The sequence below is a fragment of the Neopelma chrysocephalum genome, unplaced genomic scaffold, assembly GCF_003984885.1.
Source record: "Neopelma chrysocephalum unplaced genomic scaffold, ASM398488v2 Primary Assembly neopelma1_69, whole genome shotgun sequence".
NCBI classification, from domain to species: domain Eukaryota; kingdom Metazoa; phylum Chordata; class Aves; order Passeriformes; family Pipridae; genus Neopelma; species Neopelma chrysocephalum.
In genome coordinates, this window is record NW_020897729.1 from 3260777 (window position 1) to 3282676 (window position 21900).

At 63.4% G+C, this 21900-nt stretch overlaps 2 protein-coding genes across 4 annotated transcripts in view; both read right to left on the reverse strand.

The window, feature by feature from the left end:
* CLCN2 (chloride voltage-gated channel 2) overlaps window positions 1–11568 on the reverse strand; it is a 13664-nt gene extending 2096 nt beyond the window's left edge. For 2 of the 3 annotated variants that reach the window (XM_027685638.1, XM_027685637.1), the window contains exons 1-19: window positions 10610–10693; window positions 5977–6121; window positions 5368–5499; window positions 5125–5253; window positions 4480–4613; window positions 4317–4394; window positions 4129–4207; window positions 3409–3534; window positions 3257–3341; window positions 3040–3141; window positions 2871–2955; window positions 2638–2793; window positions 2160–2229; window positions 1867–1977; window positions 1401–1614; window positions 1170–1303; window positions 900–1051; window positions 711–816; window positions 569–642 (exon numbers count right to left, since the gene is read on the reverse strand). In XM_027685638.1, the coding sequence (XP_027541439.1) occupies window positions 569–642; window positions 711–816; window positions 900–1051; window positions 1170–1303; window positions 1401–1614; window positions 1867–1977; window positions 2160–2229; window positions 2638–2793; window positions 2871–2955; window positions 3040–3141; window positions 3257–3341; window positions 3409–3534; window positions 4129–4207; window positions 4317–4394; window positions 4480–4613; window positions 5125–5253; window positions 5368–5499; window positions 5977–6121; window positions 10610–10660 (2163 nt within the window). In that variant the 5' untranslated portion in view covers window positions 10661–10693. Of the gene's footprint in view, window positions 1–568; window positions 643–710; window positions 817–899; window positions 1052–1169; window positions 1304–1400; window positions 1615–1866; window positions 1978–2159; window positions 2230–2637; window positions 2794–2870; window positions 2956–3039; window positions 3142–3256; window positions 3342–3408; window positions 3535–4128; window positions 4208–4316; window positions 4395–4479; window positions 4614–5124; window positions 5254–5367; window positions 5500–5976; window positions 6122–10609; window positions 10694–11235 lie in introns of those variants that run through there. The other variant, XM_027685639.1, reaches the window with a different exon arrangement.
* A 1306-nt stretch (window positions 11569–12874) lies between these two features.
* Window positions 12875–20635, reverse strand: CHRD (chordin). Its single transcript, XM_027685636.1, has 23 exons — window positions 20506–20635; window positions 20072–20175; window positions 19450–19576; window positions 18899–19036; window positions 18701–18818; window positions 17705–17801; window positions 17457–17598; window positions 17242–17382; window positions 16659–16741; window positions 16423–16570; window positions 16219–16325; window positions 16018–16134; window positions 15773–15929; window positions 15440–15681; window positions 15244–15357; window positions 14806–15018; window positions 14630–14723; window positions 14454–14510; window positions 14241–14344; window positions 14013–14115; window positions 13740–13894; window positions 13494–13587; window positions 12875–13339 (listed from the first exon to the last, which is right to left on the reverse strand). The coding sequence occupies exons 1-23, from the start codon at window positions 20633–20635 to the stop codon at window positions 13272–13274; spliced, it is 2853 nt and encodes a 950-aa protein (XP_027541437.1). The 3' UTR covers window positions 12875–13271.
* Window positions 20636–21900: the final 1265 nt, after the last annotated feature.

Consider the following 21900-nt stretch of genomic DNA (forward strand, 5'->3'; position numbering starts at 1 on the left):
GGGATAGGATGGGATGGGATGGGATGGGATGGGATGGGATGGGATGGGAAGGGATGGGATAGAATGGGGTGAGGTGGGATGGGATGGGCAGGGACAGGTAGGGATGGGCTAGAATGGGGAGAGATGGGCAGGGATGGGATGGGAAGGGATGGGCAGGCATTGGTAGGGAAGGGATGGGACAGGCAGGGATGGGTGGGGAGGGGCAGGGATAGGCAGAGATGGGCAGAGAACGGAAGGTGCCAGGAAGGAATGGGTGGGGATGGGGCATGATGGAAAGGAATGGGAAGGGACAGGCAGGGTTGTGGAGGATCGGAAAGGGATGAGACAAGAATAGGGCTGGGAAGGGCTAGGTAGGGCTGGGATGGGCCAGGCAGGGTTGGGAAGGGCCAGGCAGGGAGGCACAGGGCTGGGGAGGGCCAGGCAGGGCCAGACAGGGATGGGCAGGGCTGGGGAGGGCCAGGCAGGGCCAGACAGGGACGGGCAGGGCCAGACAGGGTTGGGCAGGGCCAGGCAGGGATGGGCAGGGCTGGGTAGGGCCAGGCAGGACTGGGTAGGGCCAGGCTCTCACCTCGGTGGGCTCTGCGGCGGAGTTGGCACAGAAGAGGCTCTTGAGGGCGATGCCAGTGTGGTCAGCGGCACCAGCTGCGAGTGGGGAGGGGGTGTCAGTGGGGGGACATGGGGGGGCCGGGGTGTGCTGCATGCAGACTCACCAGGGGGGCTGTCAGCAGGGCTGCTGGGCACCCGCTTCAGCGCTGGCTTCAGGGGCTTGCGGAGGGCAGGGCGGGCAGGGGTGCCTGAGGAGGCCTCTGTGCTGATCTGGGAAGGGAAGGGGTGGTGGGGAGATGGCAGCGGGGGGCACCCTGTGACTGGACATCCCCCGAGGTGGCTGTGCCCCTCACCTGGAAGCGAATGCTGGAATCGGAGAGCCGGTGCCCATCCTCAGGCAGCACCTTCTGCCGCAAGGTCAGGAGCCGGCGCTGGGGGCTGAGCTGGTTGCTGAGCAGGGCCCCCACCTGTGCCCGCTCGATGGAGCCCAGTAGGATCATGGACTCTGCCAGAGGAAGCAAGGGGCAGCACTAACTTTTGATGTCCCCTTTGCCACCCACCCACCATCCTGGCATGCCCCATGGTTGGGGTGGGCACCGGCAGAGCCCCTGCCTGTGTCTCACCAGCTGACTCCACCAGTGGCAGGTTCTTCATCTTGGTGCTGTGCAGGACCTGCTGCAGGTCCCGGTACCTGCAGTTGAGGGTGACGTAGCGGATGTCCCGCACCATGATGTCCTCCACCCGCACATTGTATTTCCTGGCCAGGGAGGATAACGGTGGTCTCAGAGTGATGCTAACCCCTCCCCTTGTGCCTGGTGAGGGGCTTGGGGATGGGACACGGGACAGACACTCACTCATGGTGGCCCCAGCCCAGCTCAGGGAGGTAGGGTAGCTTCTTGATGCGGATGATGCTGTCGTAGAGGGAGGGTTGGAGGCTCTGGGCCACGGCGTTGGCCAGGATGACAGCAATCATGACGGGCAGGATGTGCGAGATCTGCCCCGTCAGCTCGAAGACGATGACGGCCGTGGACACCGTGTGGGTGACAGCACCCGACAGTGCAGCCGCCCCTGCGGCCACCCCCAGGAGACACAGGGGTGGCTGTCAGGTATTGCTCGCCAGGCTGGGTCCCCACCCTGGTTTCCCCCCTCTAAATCATCTGCCACACCTGGAGCCCTTGGGACCTCCCAGGGACATCCCCAGTGGTGGTATCACTCTCAATTCCTGAGGTCAGCGCATCAGCCCTGGGGAACCCACTGGCTCCTTTGGAGCATCTCCAGGTGATGCCCACCATGGTGTCCCCGTTCCAGCCCAGTGCTTACCCACCACAGCGTAGCCCCCTGGCACAATGCGGTAGGTGTTGCTGTCCGTGTGGATGCCATCAGGGAACCAGGCTGCCATGCTCTCCCCCACCAGGCGCCCGAAGGCTGCCCCTGCTCACAGAGAGGGGTTGGGATCAGGCACAGGGCTCTCCTGGCACTCGACCCAGCCTCATGCCCTCTCCTGTGCCTGGCACTGCCAGGGGAGGGAACACCTGAGGACTCCTGAGGTGCCCAGTATGGGCTGGCAGTGGCTCCCTCCTCCCGCCATGCCCACACAAGGTACAGGGTCTCACCAATGACGAAGACAGGCATGAAGGCTCCACAGGGTACTGGGATGGTGGTGGCCAGGGCTGACATCCAGAACTGTGGGGGGGATGCAGATAGTCATTAGTTGTCCTCCCTGACCCAGCAGTGCCTCCTGCCCCTGCTGTGACCTGCAGCTGGCTGCTGTGGAGCAGCACATGGGCACCACACCCTGCCATGGGCATGGGCTCCTCCCAGGGGCACCCTGCCAGCTCCTCCCTGGTGGCACCTTGGAACAATCAGCTAGCACCTCCCCGGTGGCACCTTGGTGGCTCCCAGCCAAGATGTCTTTGATAGTGTGTCAACACCACCCAGCTAACACCTTGGTGGCCTCTAGGAGCAGCCACCCAGTGGCTCCCGGTGCCACCTTGCTGGCAACCATCCAGCACCTTCCTGGTGGCATCTAGGAGCTCCTCTCCATAAATTCCTGGTGGTACCTTGGAGCTGACTGGGGTTGGAGGCACCCACCTTCATGAGGATAAAGACGACAAGGGTGACGAAGACGTTGGAGCGGGGATGGCGCCAGGCCTCCAGGATGCCTAAGTATTCGAATTCATCACTGAGCCCCTGCTTGGCCCACGTCTGGTTGTCAAAGAGCGTCACCAGGGTGTCCTTCTGGGTGAGCTGGTGATGGGCAGGGGTCAGCTAGGGCTGCTGGTGGCCCTGGGGTGGGGACCAGTGTGTCACCCCACATTGGGTACCTGGCCAGCCATGAACTGTCCAAAGCCGGGTGGGAAGGTCAGCGTGGAGATGATCAGTGTCACCAGGGCAGGGAAGAGCAGGCGCCTGGCAGGGTGGCACAGGACAGGGAATGACTTTGGTGCAGCCTCAGCTACACAACCCCACTGCTAGGGAGCACTGGTCACCTACTTCTTCATGAGGAAGCGGTTGATGGTCTTCTGACGACGCATGAACTGCACGATTTTGCGGTTGAGGTAGACGAAGAGCGCGCCCCCGAAGCCGCTGGCGATCCTGGGCAGAGCCAAGGAGTGAGCGCCTATGTGTCCTGCTGCCACCACCAGCACCACCAGCACTGCCACTGCCACCCCCAGAGCCATGGGATGGGTGCTGGGATGGCTGCACTCACCCGATGACAGCGAAGGCAGGCAGCTCCTGCAGGTCGAAGGGGAAGTCGAGACGGAAGCGGGTTTTGAACAGTGCCGTGATTGTCTCTGGGGGATGATGTGGATCAGCAGGGCTGAGTAGGGGACCCCTGTGCCCCCACCCTGCCAGAGGTACCTTCATCCTTGTTCCAGACAGCGAGGACACGGAAGATGAAGGCACTGAAGGTGGCAGCGAAGAAGCCGCGCCAGTAGTTGCGGACGGCGAAGAAGGTGGAGGTGACCTCAATGCTGAAGAGGACGCCTGGCATTGGGGTAAGTGCACAAGGGAGGTGACGAAACCCAGGCAGGCCCCCAGTGCCTGGCATGCTTCCCACCCCGAGCCCATGCTTGTGCACAGCCCATAGAGGTCTGGCTGGCCCCACAGACTCACTATGGGGCAGTTCAAGAGTTTCTCTGGCAAAGCACACAGCCAGTCCCAGTTGGACATGGCATAGCGTCAGTCTACACGAGCAAGAGGGTAGCACAGGGGTGTGGGCAGCGACATGAAGGGTGGCACTGGGGTGGGGTGGGGTGCACACAGATGGACAGACAGACAGATGGGGCAGTGCAGCAGGCAAAGGGCAAGGAAAGAGTTAGACACATCACCAACCTACGGGTAGGGCTCAGCGGGGCTGGAGTGGGGAGCTCCCTGGAGTGCAGGGCAGTAGGGGAGAGGACAAGAGCAGATGTTACACCTCTGGGAGGATGGTGCCCGCTCCTCCCATCCTCCTCCCCGCTGAACAGCACTGCCCTCTCCCATGCCAGCTGTCCTGGGGGTCCTGCTTGCCTCGCCAAGTGGACCCTGGTGCCCATGTGGGAGGTGAGGGGAGTATGGACGGGGCCATGGTGACCCTACCTCCAATGGGGGCGGCGAAACAGCAGCCGACACCGACGGCGCAGGCGGCTGCCAGCATTTCAATGTTCCTTGCCTCATTCTGCAGGGGAGACAGGGGTGAGTGGACACTACCTCCGTACCTCTGGCACTGCCAAACCTGCTGGGGGGCACGGGTTTAAGCCCTCCTGGGGTCAGCCTGCCTTGCTCACCTCGTAGAAGCCCCCGAAGAGGGAGAGGAAGCGGCTGAGCAGGGCTGCACACATGCTGGCGATGTGGACAAAGGGACCCTGTGAGGACAACAGAGGGAATGAAGACAGTGCCCTCACCCCCCTCCTGGCCCCCTGCCCACTCTGCCCCAGGCACTGCCCTCACCTCCTTGCCCAGGGGCATGCCACTGCCCAGGGCACATGTCAGCCCGATCACCTTGGCCACAAAGGTCTTGAGGGTGAGGTACTCCTTCAGCACGATGCCCCGCAGGATGGTCTTCATCTCGGGGATGCCTGAGCCTGGCACCATGGAGACAGCCTTGACCCACAGCCATAAAGTGGGGGACAGTGGGGAGACCCTGCCCCACATTTCTGGGGGGTAATCCTTGATGCTCTGCTACACCCCACTTCTACAGGGAGACCCCAGAGACACCTCTCTCCACAGTACAGCTGGCAGCCCCATTACAGTGTAGGCACAGCTCAAGCCATAGCCCTATGTGGACCCCAATCTCATAGCCCCCAGGATACACCCTGAAGATCAGATCTTAGCCCTAGGAAGACCCCCAAGACTGCTTGCCTCATAGCCCAGGAAGACACCCATCCCTTAACTCAGAGAAGACTCTCTGAAGACGACCTCATCCCCCTTAGAAGACCCCAACTCCATAGCTCAGGATGACAACTAAATCATAGCCCCCAAGGAGACCCTCTGAAGACCAGTCCATAGCACTAGAAAGACCCTCAGGACCCCCAGGAGGACCCCACAGTACATCGCCCCAGGGAGTGGACACCCTGTTAGGGTGCAGTGCCCTACCCACGGCCTGAGGGGCGAGGATCTGGGTGAAGCCGGCTGAGAAAGTGATGAGCACAGTAGGGTAGGTGACCCAGGCCATGTACTGCAGCAGCACATTGGTGTCCAGGCCCCCATACATCCACTTCTGAGCTGTGGGAACAACCAGCCAGCTGGGTCATGGGTGGCACAGGACATGGCATGGCCCCAAGGCGTGGCCACACCCTGCCCTGCCCTGGCCCCAGGAGGCCACTGGTGCCTGCTTACCTTGGAGGCAGGTGGCAATGGCAAAGTCCATGGCCCAGCTGACCAGTGCCATGACCAGCCCCAACAGGATGAGGAAGACCCAGTCCTCGCCCACCTTGGAGATGAGGAACCGCTGGCACTGCAAGGCGCAGACTGCAGACACAAAGGCAGGCTCAGGGCCAGGTGCCTCAGGGGTAGGCACACCAGGGTGGTGGGGCCGGGCTGGCAGTGACAGAAATGCTCACAACCGGCAGCACCGATCCAGCACCGCCGTTACCGCCCGGTGCAGGAGCACCCTGTGCCCAGCCATCACAGCCAGCTGGATGTGCACAGCCGCTCACAGCACCACCGGGCACGCACCTCCCTCCAGCACGGCCCCCCTGGCACGGCCCCAGGCAGAGGGGCTGGGGGCCCCCAGTCCCTGCAGCGTGCCTGGCTATTTTAGGCCATTGTGTCCCCACTGCCCGGCGGGCAGGTGGCATTGTCCTCGGCGCCGGTGTCCCATGACAGCCAGAGAAACTCTACCCGCCACCACCGTGGCGGGGTGGGCAGCTGTGTCCAGACTGTGCTGCTGTGGGGCTGTGCCCACCTGTGTCCACCTGCTGTGTGTCTTATCCCTGTGACCCTTACCACGACAAGGGGCACAGCGGCCCTGGGTGTACTCCAGCAGCTCGGAGGGCCGGCGGGGCCGGGGGGTGTCCCCCTCCTGCAGCCGCAGCCGGGCTGCCTCATCCTTGGCAAAGGTGCCCAAGTCCTGAGTGTAACGTCCATACATCTGGGAGAGAAGGAGTAGAGAGGGGTGTCATGGGGGGCTGGCACCCCAGCTCCTGCACTCAAGTGGGGAAACTGAGTCAAGGGAGCAGTGGGTACACTGGCATGGCCTCCCAACACTGGAGGTGCCAGGTGAGGAAACAGGCAGCCATGGCATCCCCAGGCAAAGGGGCGATGGTGCCTGTGGGAGTGCCCGCCTGCCTGGCAGGGTGTGGGAATGAGCCAGGCAGATAAGGTGTGTGTGGATCGATGGCGTTTTCCCCATGTGCCCAAAGCAAGCAGCTGAAATGTTGGTACCAGTCTCCAGCCCTGCCCAGGTGCCCCAGGCACCAGGCTGGGCTGGTGAAGGGTGGGGAAGGGCCTCCAGTGATGGGAGCATGGCCAGCTTGGCCAGGAGACTCTCTGAGGGCTGATACTGGGGTTGTGCTGGCGCCCTGCAGGCACCACACCCCGACATTGCTAAGAGCAGGGCTGGGATACCCCCCTGGAGACAGCCTCAGCAGGTCACATGTGACATGAGGTGGCTGGTCTCAGCTGACAGCAGGGAGGCAGGAGGACAGTGGGAGAGAGGGCGTACGCCCAGTTCCAGGAAAGAGGGAGGCACAGCATCAGGCCCAGGGCAGTCCCTGAGTTGTGAGGAGGGAGATTAGGGAGAAAGGGGGTACAAGTGGCTCTGTGCCCACATAGGGGTCACCCTCTCTGCTCCTCGGGTGCGTCCTGCCTGGCTGTGGCACGTGGCCTGGTCCTGGCAGGGGGGTGGCCCTGTCAGTGCCCCCTGTGCAGGCCAGGAGCTCTTTGTGCCCGTCCTCCCTGCTGAGCCAGGGGCATTTGTCCCGCACTGGCGGGCACTGCCAAGGACTCGGTTGCTTGGTTTCCGTCTCACTCCCCCCAGCACGACCTGAATGCCAAGCGCCAGAGGTTGGCCCGGCACAAAGGGAGGCTTCAGGGCTGTGGAGGCCCTGCCAGGCTCCCACGTCGGGACAACGTGAGCCCCATGCTGATGGCGTGCCCACCCGCCGTGCTGTGCCAGGGCAGCGCGTGGCTGCCCAGCCAGGACACAGCCATCCTCCTTCCCAGCATGGCCTGTGCTGGCGCCCGGCGGAGGGGCAACGCCACGGGTGGGCACTGTGCTTGGCACGTGGGCAGTCCAGCCCCAGCTGATGGTGGCAGTGCCCGCCCCGGATGCCTGGGTCCCATTCATGGCCTCTTGGCCTGCTGGCACGTGCCAGCTCCCTGTGGGGACAGTGCGAAGATGCACTTCTCACAGGGCATTGCTCCTGCCCAGGTCGCTTGGGTAGGAGCAGAAAGCAGCCAGAGCGGCGCCAGGCGGATTCTCTGCTGCCTAATACCCGAGCTGTGCTCAGTGGTGGGAGGGAGGGTAGGGATGTCGGTGGGGAGAGGAGAGTACATTCATTTCCATTGCTGACCCTCTCCTGGCATGGATTTTCCCCCAAACTCCAGCTCAGCATGGGCTCAGTGGCTCCTTGCCCTGTGGAAAAGTGCTGGGGGGAAAACACAGCCACCTCGAGGGGTCAAATCCAGCATTGGCTGCCAGAGGAAGACCCTGGCCTTGCATGGGGTCTTGCTTTCAAAGGCTCCCCTTGGGCAAAGCTTGTTTGCTCTGGAAGATGAAATGGGCCAGCACCCCAGGAGTGCTGTCCCCCTGCCAAGCCCCCGCCTCCCCCAGCCCCACTGCTGACCCACAGCCAGCCCCAGCCAAGATGGGAGCACCCTCAAGCTTAGTGCCCCCAAATTGGCTCTGTGCCCACCTCCTGGGACTGTGCCAGGGGCTGCCACACTGCCCCCCAGGTGCTGGGGCATGTGGTGGGATCCCCAGTCCTGGGCGGTCCAGCTTGGTTGAGGGTGGTGGGATTTGCTCCCTCCTCTGCCTCACTTTGCAGCCAACCCCACTTGCAACAACAAGGATGAAAACAAAGGGGTTGTGCCACCCTGTTGCCACCTGTCACCCTCTGCCACCCCTCTGCCCCGTGCAGGCATGGGGCATGCCATGCCATGCCCCACAGGCAGGACATGGGACCCCCAGGGGTGCCTAGAGCTGAGCAGCCACAACTGCTGAGCCCACAGCCCTGGCACGGGCAGGAAGGCCCGTGGTGGGCTCTCTCCTTCTTCCTCCTCCTCCTCCTCTGCTCGGGTTATTTTTCCACAAAGGCCTTTTGAAACACAAACAGCCCCGGGACTCCGGCCTCCGCCGTGAAGCAGCTGAACAATCACAGTGCTGGGCGGGCAGAGAGCGGGCACAGGGGGGGCTGGGGGGGGGCACTCGGGGACACGGGCACGGGCCAAGGGCGCTATGTCAGTCCCAGGCTCCTGTGCTCTGGGCACTGACTGTGCCACAGCCCCCTGGGCACTGCCAGCCTGCGGTGCCCACTATGTCTGGGTGATGCTGTGCCTGGGGCAGGCACTGGCATCTGGTGCTGCCATTTCCCCGTGCCACCCTGTCCCATAGCACTGAGCTTGCGTGGCAGCAGTGCCCACCTCCACATGGCTGATGCCAGCCAACCTTTTCCCCCAAATTTCCTGTAGGGGGGGATATTTAAAGGTGATGGGGGTGGGGGGCTCCACAGGGCTGGCAGTGGGCAGGCAGAGGCCAGAGAGTGTGTGTCACGCTGCCCGTCTTAGCCGGGCTCTAATCGCCCTGAGCAGCTCGACAAGGAACAAGGGCAGTTTGTCAAGCTTAATCCCCCCACCCCAGGGGCCCTTTGCTTCCAGCCTGGCATGTGGGGGGGCACAGGAGCTGACGTACTCCATCACCCTTGGCATTCCAGGGGTTCCTGCAGACACCTGCCCTGTGTGGGAACCCTGGGGAGGGATGTCATAGCCTGGGGAGACCTTTAGGGCTGGGGCCCCAAGGGCCATGGCCATAGCAGCCCAGGGCTGGTGGGGATAATGGCACGGCGTGGGGATGGGGCTCTTTGGGCATGGCTGTGCACAACTCTGCAGCCTGGCTGTGATGGCTTGGCTGTGGGCACGGGCAGCAAGAGCTGTCCCCAAGGCTGTCTGACCAGCCCATACCAGGCTCCAGCTGGATCCTGACCCTCCTGGCAGGTGCTGGTAGAAGCTAGTTGTGGCGCAGATGCACCGGGCAGGGCTGGGCACCCCTCCTGCCCAACACGTGCCCAGGCAGCTCCCAAAATCCAGGTGTGAGCCTATGGGACAGGAGACCACACCCAGCCTCACCCATGTGCCCCAGGCAGTTTCCTGAGCCTCACTGAGCCCAGAGGCCATGGGGATGGGCACTACGGAGCACTTTGGGCACGGGTGCTACCCTGCCTGAAGAAAAGAAGGGCAAAGTCTGCTGGTGCTGTGCATGCCTGTCCTGATGCCAGCCCAGCGTGCCTCTCCCCTCACGCGCTGCCCGCAGGCTCCTCCACCCTGTGATGCCCGGCTGGGCTGGCCTCTCTGCTCACCCACCGTGACCAGGGCGCCGAGGGGGGCAGTCCGGGGCTGGCAGTGGGCAGAGGCACTCCCGCAGCTCACCCCTGCGCACTCCTGCTCCTGCCCCTGACTGCTTGCTAGCCCAGCCCTGCTGGGAAGGACTGCAGGGCCAATAAGGTTGTGGGGATGCTGGCACAGCCGGGGCTCCCACGGTGGGCCGGTGTCCCACAGCCACCCGACAGCAGCGGGGAAAGGGCAGCTTGGGTTGGGCACTGAAAGGCACCATCAGACAAGGGATTTGGGTGCTTGAAAGGCAATGCAGAGGGTGCACAGCACAGCAGTGCTCTGATGCTGCCCCGTGTTCCCATGCCAGGTGGGCAAGGCTCAGCCCTGCTCACAGAAACTGGCTCAGGCTCTCGGCATACTTGGGCAGCTGTGGGCATGGGAACTCTGTGGCCACTCAGTCTCTGCTTCTCTGCCCACCTTCCTATTGCTGCCTCTCCGAATGCTTTTGCCAGGGCAAAGTACTCTGTGCCTTGGGCACCATCCCAAGCAGAGGCCAGGGAAAAGCACCTTTGCCCATAATGCCTGTGGGCAGTGGAGGGACTGGGGGCACAGCGGAGAAAGAGGGCAGCTCAGGACAGCAGGGCATCCTGGTGCCAGTGGGGAGGCCCCGGAGGAAAAGAAGTTGTAAACATGGGGCTAAGGTTGCAGGCAAAGGAGATACGTTATCTTGAGGGCAGAGGGCCGGGGACATGCAGTGCGGGGGGGTGAGGGGTGCCCGGGCGGTGCCTCTGGGAAACCCCACAGGGTGGGCATCCTTCCCCAGTGATGAGGGGTTTTGGCGGGGGGTGGTGAGGTGCGCGCAAAAGTCCTGCGCTGGGGGTCGGTGATCAGTTGGGCTCCTCCACCGCTGGGGGGACTGTGGGTGACACCCCAAACTGGAGACAGCACCCCAAACAGGGCACCGCGGAGCTCTGCCGCCCTGAGCAGCGCAGCACTCCTATACCCCCAAATGTCCCAGACACCCCGTCGTGCCCCGTCACGCCCCGCGCCACAGCGGTGCCCGGTGCCCCCTGGTGCCCCCAGTACTCACCAAGGTCTGCTCATACTGCAGCGCCCGCTGCGCCTCGCTCTCCGAGGCCATGATGCCGCCGCTGCCGCCGCCCCACTCCGCGCCGTCCCGGTGCCGGTGCCGCTGCCGGTGCCCGCGGTGGCGGCTCCTCCCGAACCGTGCGGGGCGGGCCCGGGGCACTGCCCGGGGGAGGGATCGGCCGCGCTCCGCCTCCGCCGGCAGCGCCCGGCACCGGCGGCGCCCGGTACCGGCACCGGCAGCGCCCGGGCTGGGTCCGGGGATGCCCAACCGGGAACTCTGTCCTGCGGCGGGGTTCCTTCCACCCGTGGGCTCTGTCCAGGATTGCACCCGTGGGCAGCCAGTGGGTGCAGGTGAGGGTAAAAGCTGGTGTGGGACGAACACGGGTCCAACTTCCCCCAGGGACACGTTGTTCCCTCTTCCCACGGGTACAAGTGGCTGATGTGGGGCTGGGCACTGGTCCCCTGTGGGTTCTCTCCAGTGGGATGTGGGAGGACCATGCTGGGGCTCTGCAGATAGTCACCGCCAGGCTCATGTCCATGCCTGGCTGGGGGACAGATTTGGGGGGCAGAGTGCCTGAGGTCTGTGGGGACTCACCATCCCAAAGCTGGCAGGGAGCTTGTCCTTACCGTGGTGCTGCTTAGCGTCCCGGGACTGTCAGCCCCCAGGAAGGGAGGTGGGCTCTGCTCTTCCTTGCCGAACCCGCTGGGCAGCAGCAGCTCAGTCCTCTCCAGAGGGGCACACGGGTAGAGCTTGGCACAGGCAATCCTCGGGCAAGGCTCTCCGGCATGGCAGGCTGGCTGCCGGGACCTCTGTCTCACTGCCGCTGTGGGCTCAGGGGCAGCTGGGGCAGCTGGCAGAGCCAAGCTCACCCTCCTCCCTGGGGCACCGTATGGCACCTTTGCGGCAAGAACTGGGTGGAGGGAAAGACAGAGCTGTGGCACTGCTGGGCTGGTGCTGCGGGATCAGGAACGGGCTAGTTCTCACTGCCCAGGTGCCACCCTCTGGTTTGACGTTGGCACCCCCAAGGGTGGGTGACGATGGCTGGGCTGGGGGCTGGCCTATTCCTTGTGCCAGCCTGGGAGAGTTCATTGCCGGACACGAACCGGTTTGAGGCAGGGAGGTGACAAAATGGGCTGCCCGCTCATTGTATCCCCAGGCACGGAGCTCCCTCCTTGCTTGTCAGCTCCTGGCACTGCCCTGTGGCAGCAGGGACGCTCATCCGGAGGGGAAGCCGTGTGCCAGGACACATGCTCTGCCCACTGCTACCAGTGTGCCCAACTATGGACCACCATCACACTACAAGGCCACCACGGGTGATGCCACCCTGCTGGCACAGACACCTGTGTGGCCGTGGATGTGCACAGGGCAGGACACCCAGCTCAGCACACAGGGCTCTGTCCCAGTCCATTTTCCCCCAGTACCATTCTTCTATTGCCCTACCTCTACTCCTGTCTAACCCAGTGTCACCTTTGGTGTAGGCCCAGCACAGACTAGCACTGTCCCACTGCAGCATTGTTGTTGTACCAGTATGCCTTACTGCTGTCCCAGTAGAGCCCAGTGTTACTTTCCCTACAGCCCTGGCACTGGTCCAGCATAGCCCAGTATAGCTCTTGTAACATCCCAGTCATTCTAGTGCATCCATCCCAACACAGCATGGATGTTCCCAGAGATATCCCAGTCCTCCACATTGGGGATGGAAGGGCAGGTGGCAGCACTGGGTCTCTCCCCTGGGCCCCAGGAGACCTTAGTCCAGTGCAGCTGTACTGAGGTGACTGGAGTTGCGCTGCCCCAGAGCACTCGCAGTGGCCTGCTCTGCACTGCCACGAGTGTCTGTGCCCAGCCCCGGGCACTTGGCTGGTTGTGGTGCTGTAGGACAGTGTCTCCATGGGTGGCAGCTGGCTTGTGGCCCTAGGCTGGACTCTTTGTGCCATCATGGAGGCATGGGGGAGAGAGTCCAGCTGTCCCTGTGCCAGTGGGCACCATCACCAAGGACTGTGCCTGCAGCCTCTGTCATGGAGAGAGGCATGGCTGGCATCGTGGCTCCAGCTGTGGGCACTGGACACCGCTCTGGTCCTCTCCAGTGCCACCCCACAGCCCATGATGGGTGTCTCCAGCCTGGCATTGGCTCCTATGCCCTGTACCCCCCAAATACACACCCCCAACCCCAGCAATGCCAGGACCTGCAAACCCCACTGAAGCCCAGCATGAGCTTCCTAGCTGCTGCTAGGAAGAGACAGGAGCCAGGTGGGCAATATCTCTGGTTTTAATAAATACATCTTGACCCCCGTCCACGGGCACCATAAATTATGTGAGAAGCCCAGCTGAGCCAGGGTAGGTGTAGCAAATGGGGATCAGAGAGATTTTACACTATGTACAACGTGGGCACGATGCCCGATGGCCAGCGGGGCTTGGAGGGGGAGGGCAGCAGGTGCCCCAGCTTCTCTGAGCCCAGCCTCTACCCACTGGCATGAGGGGGTAGGGCAGTCCTGGCATCGCAGTCATGCTGAGACGGGGTGCCCAGGCTGGGGGCCTGGCCGTGTGCACCCCGCTGTGCTCCTCTGTGCCCCCCACGCTGGGCGGGCAGGGGCAGTAGGCGGCGGGGACTCCCCCATGCCACCCAGTCTCGCTGTGTGCTTGCCCTGCTCGGGGCAGCAGTCACTGCTCAGTGGCTCCACGCCTCCACCTTGTCATCGTGGACCTTCTCCTGTGCATCCAAGGGGGCGTCCAGGGCTGTGGGGAAGAAAGCGAGGCTGAGAAACGGGCACAGAAGGCTCCAGGAGGGCATGTGGGGTCGTTGTGCCAGCCTGGCTCAGCACCAAGGGTCCTGGGAGGTACAGGGAAGCAGACTGTGGAGTGGTGCCTATGCGTGAGCAGCAGCACTCACCACGGCACTTGGCACAGCAGGGGTTGTCCCTTGTGGCAGGGCTGGCGCAGGCAGATGGGGGACACTCCTGGCGCTGGCAGTGCGTCTCCCCTGACTAAAGGACAGAAAGAGGGGCTGAGCACTAGAACTGGGGGGCAGCAGCTCCTCAGGGTGCAGTGGGTGCCCGGGGTGCTGCCCTCCCGCCTGTTCTCAAAGCCCTGGGGACTGGCATCTTCCCCTATTGCTGCCTCAGGCAGGCACACTCACCACACACCAGCACAGGATACACTTCATTTCTCCAAAAGGGGGCACGGAGGGGTGCCAGCTCTCGTTATTGAGGTACCAGCGGCGCCCAAAGCGGCACGCCCGTGGTCCATCTGCCTGCATGGAGTCAGCCAGCTCGGGAACACTCTTCTCCGGGGCTGCAGGAAAGGGCACTGGGAGGCTGCCTACCTGTGGCAGGGCAACCTGTGGCATTGCCAGCAGGGGCATGGAGGGGCTATGAAGGGAGAATGGAGGGCAGGAGAGGGGTGCAGGTACCTGGGCACTGCTTGCAGCAGTCGGAGGGGCTGACGCGCACGGGGTTGGCACAGGTGAGCCGCGGGCACTGCACCTTTTCACAGTGCACTTCACCCGTGGTGCCCTGCAGAGAGTGCATGGGGCTCATGGGAGGCATGGGGCAGCTGGCACCCCACTCCATGGTTTGAGTCCCTGCCCAGTAACCGAGAGCACCCATAGGTGCCAGACCAGTTTGGAACCTGCACTTACCTTGCAGGTACAAATTGCACATTTGATGAGGCCAAAGGGGGGCACGACAGGGTGCCAGCGAGTGCCAGAGCCTCGCCATGTTTTGTCCCCGTCAAAGTAGCAGCCTGAGAGAGAGAGAGAGAGTAAGAAGAGGAAGGCACAGCCCTTGTGGGGGTGTTGGGGAGGCTGAGAGAAGCAGAGCTACCCTCTCAGCCCATGCCCACTAGGACTCACCCTCACTACTGTCCCGTGCCCGTTCCAGCTTCAGCTCTTCCTGCTCTCTCTTATTCTCTACAAGGAAGAGGAAGGCCATGAGAGGGTGCACACAGTGCCAGCAGCAAAGTCTCAGAGAGGGACCTCGTTCTCTGAGGGAACCCCTCAGCATGGAAATCCCTCTATCCCCCAGCTACCTTCACAGATGGGGCAGCACAGCTCTTCAGGGTGCACCTGGTGGGTACAGTTGAGGGGCTGGCACAAGATGGGATCGCAGATCACTGTGCGCTTCTGGGGACAGCAGGGATGGGGTTCATTACGGGGGGCATTACTGATGGGTGCTGCCCCCGAAGCACATCCCCCTAGCTTGTACCTGGCAGCTGCAGATGGAGCACTTTTTGTCATAGTCGGGTGCCCAACGGGTGCCGTGTGCACGGTGCTGACCCTCAAAGAAGCAGGAGTTGGGGTCCTTCTTCAGCTGCTCCAGGTCCTTGGTCTTAGTGCCCTCTGAGAATTGGGCCTCGCCCAGGGCCTCCTCTGGGGTCAGGGGGGTCCCTCCTGCATGGCACTGATTGGGAATGTGCACCTGGAAGGGGGTAACAGGCAGGAGGTTGCTTCGCTGCCCTTCATGGTCAAGGCTGGTGAAGAAAGAACCCACTTAGAACACATCACGCTGTAATGCTGGGACCACGCAACAGCATCTCCCCCATCCTGTGCTCTTCCACCCTGGCACCCAGGCAGTGCCACCCAGCTGGGGACCCCAGGCAACAGTGGGGATGGGCAGGGGTGTCCTGCCCCAATAAGGACCTACCCGTCCCCGCATCTCCCCGTGGGGATGTGCTTTGGTGCTGACTTGCAGGAAAGCAGTGCCCTGGGCCAGGTGCTGCAGCAGGTCGGCGTCCAGGTCCTTCACCACCCCCTGAGCCTGTCAGGGCCAGAGGAGGTAAGGACGGTGAGGTCTGGCCCAGCCCCTGCCATGGGGTGCCCCAACCAGGTGCCCACCTCACCTCAGTGCTGTAGAAACCTTTGAGCAGGCGCTTGTGCTGGTGGGGTCGGGCACCCATCTCGCCCAGCTCGGCCACCCCGTGGAGGTGGGCACTGACAGTGCCGTCGCTCGGGCGCCCCAGCCCTGCCACTGAGATCTCATAGTGCAGGTGGCAGTGCTCATCCAGCGAGAGCCAGGCATGCCCCCCAGCGCCGCTGCTCACTGGGGGGGACACCAGCTGCCCTGCCAACGCCACGGGCATCTCTGTGCACAGACAGGGGCCATGGGGGTGAGGGTGGTGTGTGAGAGAGCTGCCCCACTGCCTCCCATTACCACCCCACATGCCCCTGGGTACCTGTGTAGCGGGCGAGCAGGCCACTGTAGGGCAAGGAGATGACTTGGCCCCGCAGCTCACCCTCTACCCAGTCCTTGGTGGCCACATTGAGGAAAAGCTCGTTTTGCAGAAGCATATGGGCATCACGGGCACTTGGGCTCTGCCAGGCACCCCAGGCCTGCCACCGGTGGGAGACAACACAGGTTGGGATGGCCACTCACCCAAAGACCCTGTGCTACCCCCCCCCACTCTCACTCAGTGCTCACCAGCCCATCCTTGTAGCTGGATGTCATGTCAAACAGGATGTTCCTCTTGCTCTTCCGCCGGGGTTTGGTCTCCAGCGTGATGCCCACCACCTCACTGGCAGTGCCCACCACCTGCACCTGCAGGCAGGGTGTCAAGGGGCAGTGCCAGGGTGGTAGATGCCCCCAGGATCCTTGTGAGGGAGATGGGTGCAGGCCACTTACCTGGTACTCCAGGGTGCCATTCTCATGCAGTGCCAACTTGGCTGAGCCCACAGCCCCGGTCTTGGTCGGCATCAAGGCGTCTGCTCCACACAGCACGCTTTGGATGGCTTCATCCCAGGGAGAGAGGCACAGGGGTGGGTGAGGTTGACAGGGGGGTGGGCATGGACACCCCCCTGCACCCCATGGTGCCTGCCCCGTGCTCACTGTCACAGCTGCGGCGGGTGGTGATGGTGCCTGCCAGCTGACGTGCGTGCCGGCCCTCCGTCTCAGCCACGATGCGGAGCTGCCCCTGCACCAGCCACTGCAGCTCGTGGGTGGACAGATCACTCAGCACCTCTGCGAAGTCAGGGTCCTGCCAAGGGGGGTACAGTGCCATGGATCAGCCGTGGTGCTCTGGGCACTGTGGCTGTCAGGGCACGCAGGGGAACAGATGGCTTTACCTCCCTGGTGATGTTGGCCCGGACCTCCCGTAGCGTCTGGCCCTGGTGCAGTATGCGGACCCTCAGTGGGACTGAGGAGGATTCTGGACAGGGCAGAGGGAAGTGGACCCACTGGACTAGTGGTCTGCAACCATTGTCAGACCCACCCCTCTGCGCCTACTACCCCCAAACCCCTGCACCCGTTCCCCCCTTTCTTGCCAGCTGCCTACCCTATATGCCTGGACCCTCACCGCTCCCTCCAGCACTCCGCAAATCCTTGCACACCGACATACCAAACCCATTCTTCTTGTACAGTGATCCCCACACCTCATATGCACTCCAGCATCCCCTGGCCTCACACTCCTCCATAGGTGCACACCACACACCCCAAATCACAGAGCAACCCCTATTCACACCTCACATTTCCCCCCATATCAGCCCCTATACCCACCCTGAGCCCTACACCCAGTCCAGACACCCATCCTGACCCCATAGATGCTGACCCATGCATCCTGAGCCACAGACATGCCATGCACCCCGCCAGCTTATGCAGCCCCCCTCTGGACAGTGCCAGGCCCCACAGGGTGTCCTTGTCAGCCCTCACCCCCAGCGCCAGGCTCCAGCAGCCCCCGGGCCATGAGGATGAAGTGCAGGTTGCTCTCTGTGTCACTCAGTGTCAGCATGGCCATGCCCCCAGCACCCAGGTGCAAGGGGTCTGACGAGGTCAGGATGGCACCGAACGTCTCTGTGCAGAGAGAGGGGGCATGAGAGGCATTCTGGTGGGCACCCATTGGGTGGGCATGCAGGAGCTGGACTTACCTGCGAAGAGTGCCCGGTGCTTGAGGATGTGCCCATGGACCTCTCCGGAGGGCTGTGCCCGGGTGATGAGGGACACACGGAGCTGCTCCCCCCGCAGCAGCTGGACATTGGCTTTGGACACTGTCCTCCACATCCCACAGAGCTGTGGGTGATGAATGAAAGGGTTGGGCAGGGGCTGGGGGGCACCACACACCTGACCAGGGAGTCGAAGGGGCACCATGCCCCCCTGCCCTCCCAGGCCCTCTCACCATGCCATCCTCGGGGGCAGCGCTCTTCTGCACAGGGTGTTCGAACAGCACGTTGCCCTCAGAGTCACTGAAACGCACCCGACTCGGCCGCCCCAGCCTGCGGGCACCAGGGGGTGAGCAAGGACCACCTGCCTGTCCCCCTTCATCCCCTGGCACCACCCTTACTCAGCATCAGGCATAGGGGTGTGTTGGGGAGGGCATATGGGGGTCACCCAGGGGTTTGGGGTGGGCAGGAGAAGGATGATGTTCTCCTGGGGTGCCAAGTGCCACGCTCTGCCTGCCCATGTCAGGACTAGCCCAACACTGCTGTCCCGCTGGATGCCAGCTTGGCACAGGTCCTCTGGGCTCTCCTAACCCAGAGCAGAGTCTAACTGGCACAGACCAGGGTGGGGGTCCCTGCCGGGAAAGGCAGCAGGACCGGACCTGCTGAGAGCTGAGTGCTCAGGCTGTAAATAAGGAGCATTTTCGGCACTGCTTGGCTCCCCCGGTCAGAGCTGGAAATTAGTCACCACTTTACTATGCAAAGGGGCCTGGAAGCGAGGAATAACAGAAGAAACTGGAGCAGGAGGAGGGAGGGAGAGGAGAAGCTCTGCCGCTAGCAGGCATTCGGGGAGGGTATGGCAAAAATGGGGGAACCTGGCAGCAGTGCCCTGGTAGTGCCCACCGGCAGAGCCTGCAGGGTGGCACAGAATTTCTGCCAGCTGCACCCACAGGAGCCTTGGAGCCATTCCCATTTGTTCCCACTCCAGACCTGGAGGCAAATGGGTGAGGCCAGGCCGGCATTGTGGGTGTGCCGAAATCCTGGCCACTGACCCGGGCTGGAGCCCCAGCACACTGCCGCCTCCCCAAATTTCTCACCCTGTCAATGCAAGGCTGTGGCACCAGAACAGGGGATGTCAGAAGGGAAACTGAGGCACAAACACTGTAGCATCCCCCCCTGAGAGCCAAGAGCTGCCTGCTGCCCTGCCCAGGCAGGGGATGGGGAGCAGGACTCACCGCTCGTAGCTGATGGAGAAGAGCAGGGACGAGCGCAGCAAGGTGAAGCGAGCCTTGGCCACTGCGCTGGACGTGGGGCGCCACGGCTCTGGGCCACTTGTCAGCAAGGCCACAAACTCTGAGAAGGGATGCCGATGGTGATTGGGAGCACAGAGGGGTGCCCCCCACTGCTGCTGCGCAGGCAGGCGGGTGGCTCACCTGTGCGGGCATCGTCGCGGGCCAGCCCCTCAGAGCTGAGGTAGGAGCGGTCGTTGTAGGGCTTGTCCAGGTCATCCTCCTTGTCCTGGAAGTACTCGAAGGTGTCGAAGTGGGGTGCAAGGTTTTTCTCTGGGGGCCCTGGCAAGGTTGGCATGGGGTGGACACAAGGGGAGACCATCACACCGGGCTGCTTGTGCCCAAGATCTCATGGAGGGGGACAATAATAAATCCATCCTGAGCTAGACCGAGAAGTGCCCTGTGAATCACTATGGGTCTCTGAACTGGGGTGCAAGGGCATGCTGTGCACAGGCACATGGACAAGCAGGGCATTTAGGCCTGTGTGCCCTCTCTGCACCCCTTCCAGGGTGGATCAGGGATGACTGTGCCCTTCAGAGCTCCCCCATGCCCGACATATTGTGGGCACTGGTGGTTTCCATAAGAAATCAATCAACTCTTTTCAGAGGTGTGTGCAGTGCCCCCTTTCCCAGGCCCACGGGGAATGCTGTGAGTGCTGGGGGGGTTCCCTTCATGGAGACACCTGCTGTTCTCACCTTTGGGGCAGGTGTGGCAGCAGTGCCCAGGCAGCAGCGTGGCCCGGGGACAGGCAGGCACGGGGCAGTCCTGCTTCATATTCTTGCAGTTCACTTTCCCCACTGGCTTCCCCCGGCGGTTCCTCTGCTGAGGGGGGGCCAAGAAGAGCCTGTGAGAGCCATGCCAAGGTGTACCAGGCCATGGACTCCCAGCACAGCCTGGTTTTTCCCATCTGGAGCCCCCGGACACCTTGCACAGCCCCCAGCTGCCTGTAAGGCAGCCAAGGCCGAGCCCCCCTCCCCACGGCCCCCAGCCCCCTGACCAGCTGTGCGTGGCCCCGTCAGTCCTGGCCTCGGGGGACTGCTCGGAGGGAGGGAGGAGGCCAGGGGCCATCCCTGAGGAGGGGGAGAAAGAATGAAGCCTGATCCTTTAAACCCCCCTTCTCCTCCCCACTGCCTCGGGGGAGGACATCCAGGTGTCCGGCTGGCTGGAGGGATCGCGCTTCTCTCTTCCATGGGAAGGAGAAGGAAAGAAAGGGCTATATTGAACGGAGGGGTCGAACTCCTTCCCTGCCAGCCCCGTCCCCAGCAGGGTCGGGTCCTGGGGGGTCTGCTGGGCAAAGGGTGTTGCGGGGCCACTCACCGGCTCGCAGTGGCAGATAACGCAGCGCATCACCCCGAAGGGCTCCCCCAGGTCCGGATGCCACGTCTCCTCCAGGGCATAGAAGTGCCCCCCGAAGGCGCAGCCTGTGGAGACACCACCACCACCCACCGCCGTCCCCGGTCACCTCCGGGCCGCGGACACCCCCCTGCCGCACCCCCGGACCGGCCGGCACCGCCCCGCCGCCCGCTGCGCTCCCGGTGCCGGTCCCAGTGCCTGTCCCGGCCAGCCGGGGGGCCCGGGGCGGGATGCCAGAGGAGGGGGGGGTGCAGACATGCGGTGCACGGACAGGGGTGCGGGTGGCAGGGATGAGGTGCCCGACGCGGGATGCGCGAAGTGGGGCGCGGCAGCGGCTGGTGCAGGACGAGGGGAGCGCGGAGCGGGGGAAGGAGGGGTGTAGGGCAGGGGGCTCCTACCTGCCGCCCCGCCGGGGGGCAGCGGGTCCATGTCGGGCCGGATGGGCAGGGCGAGCTTGGGGCGGGCGGCGCGGCCGGGCAGGGGCCGGAGCGGGAGCAGGGCGAGCAGCAACAGCGCGGCGGCGCGCATGGTGCCGGCCGGCCGGGGCGGGCGGACCGGGACCGGGGGCGGCGGCGGGGAGCGGGGGCCGGGCGCTGCCGGGCGCTGCCGCCGCCTCTGCCCGGCTGCCGGCTCCGGCTCCGCTTTATAGGCGGCGGCATGGGCAAGTGGGAGCTGCGAGCCCTGTGCAAACAAAGGCCCTGCTAATGAGGCGCAGGCAGCGGCCGGCCGGGGGGGATGCGCCCCCCGCCGCGCTCCGACACCCCCCCCGGGCCCCGGCTCCGCCGCTCTCGCAGGGCACGGGCCATCCTGTCCTGTCCTGTCCTGTGGAACCCCGGGGCACGTGGCTGCCCCACCGGGCGGGGAATCCCCCCCATTCATTGCCCCCTCCCTGCCCTGGGCATGGGGTACCCCCGGGTGTAGAGCTTTCCCACTCACATGCCAACCGCAGGGCATGGGGAACCTGAGGGATGGGGCTTGAAACTCGGTGATCATTAAGGTCCTTTCCAACCCAACCCAGTCTATATGATTCTATGATATAAGCCTCCCTCAGGGCATGGGGCACCTTCAGAGGCTGGGCATCTTGGGGATCCCCCTCCCAGTTCACACAACACCCACTGGGACATAGGGCACTGTGGAGACATCACCATCACCATTCACACCCCTTCCCTCAGACCTTGGGGTGTTTCTGAGCACTGGGCATCCTGGGTATGCCCCCATTCACATGCCCCTCTCCGAGGCCATGAGACCCCCAGGGAGCCCCTCATCCACATAAGCCACCTCGGGAATAAGGCATTTGCAGGGCACACCCATTCAAATGCCCGTCTCTGCAACCCATATACTCTCCCTGGCATGGGGCATCTACTGGGCACAGGGCATCCTGGAGTCTCTCCATCCACACAGTCCACCCTCAGTCATGAGCCCTTTCAGGGCTCATTGCCCCCCTGTCTTGGGCATGAAACATCCTGGGGACTCCTCCATCCACTCAGACCACTCCCAGGCCACTTGGCAGCCCAGGCCATGGGGTACTGCAGGGCACTGTCCGTCCACAGTCCCATGAGGAACATGGACCCCATGTGGGACAGACCTCTCCCCCGTATCCAGCCCTTCTACGGGACTATGGATCCTCCATCCACTCAACATGGATGAGCATGGACTCTCAAATTAGCCCACCCCCACCCCCTAATCCACACTGCACTCCGCAAAGTCATACACCCCCCACAGCTTGCAGCTTGTGCCGTTGACATTCCTAAATTCCTCCACACCCTGGGCAGAGGAAGGCTCCAGAGTGAGAC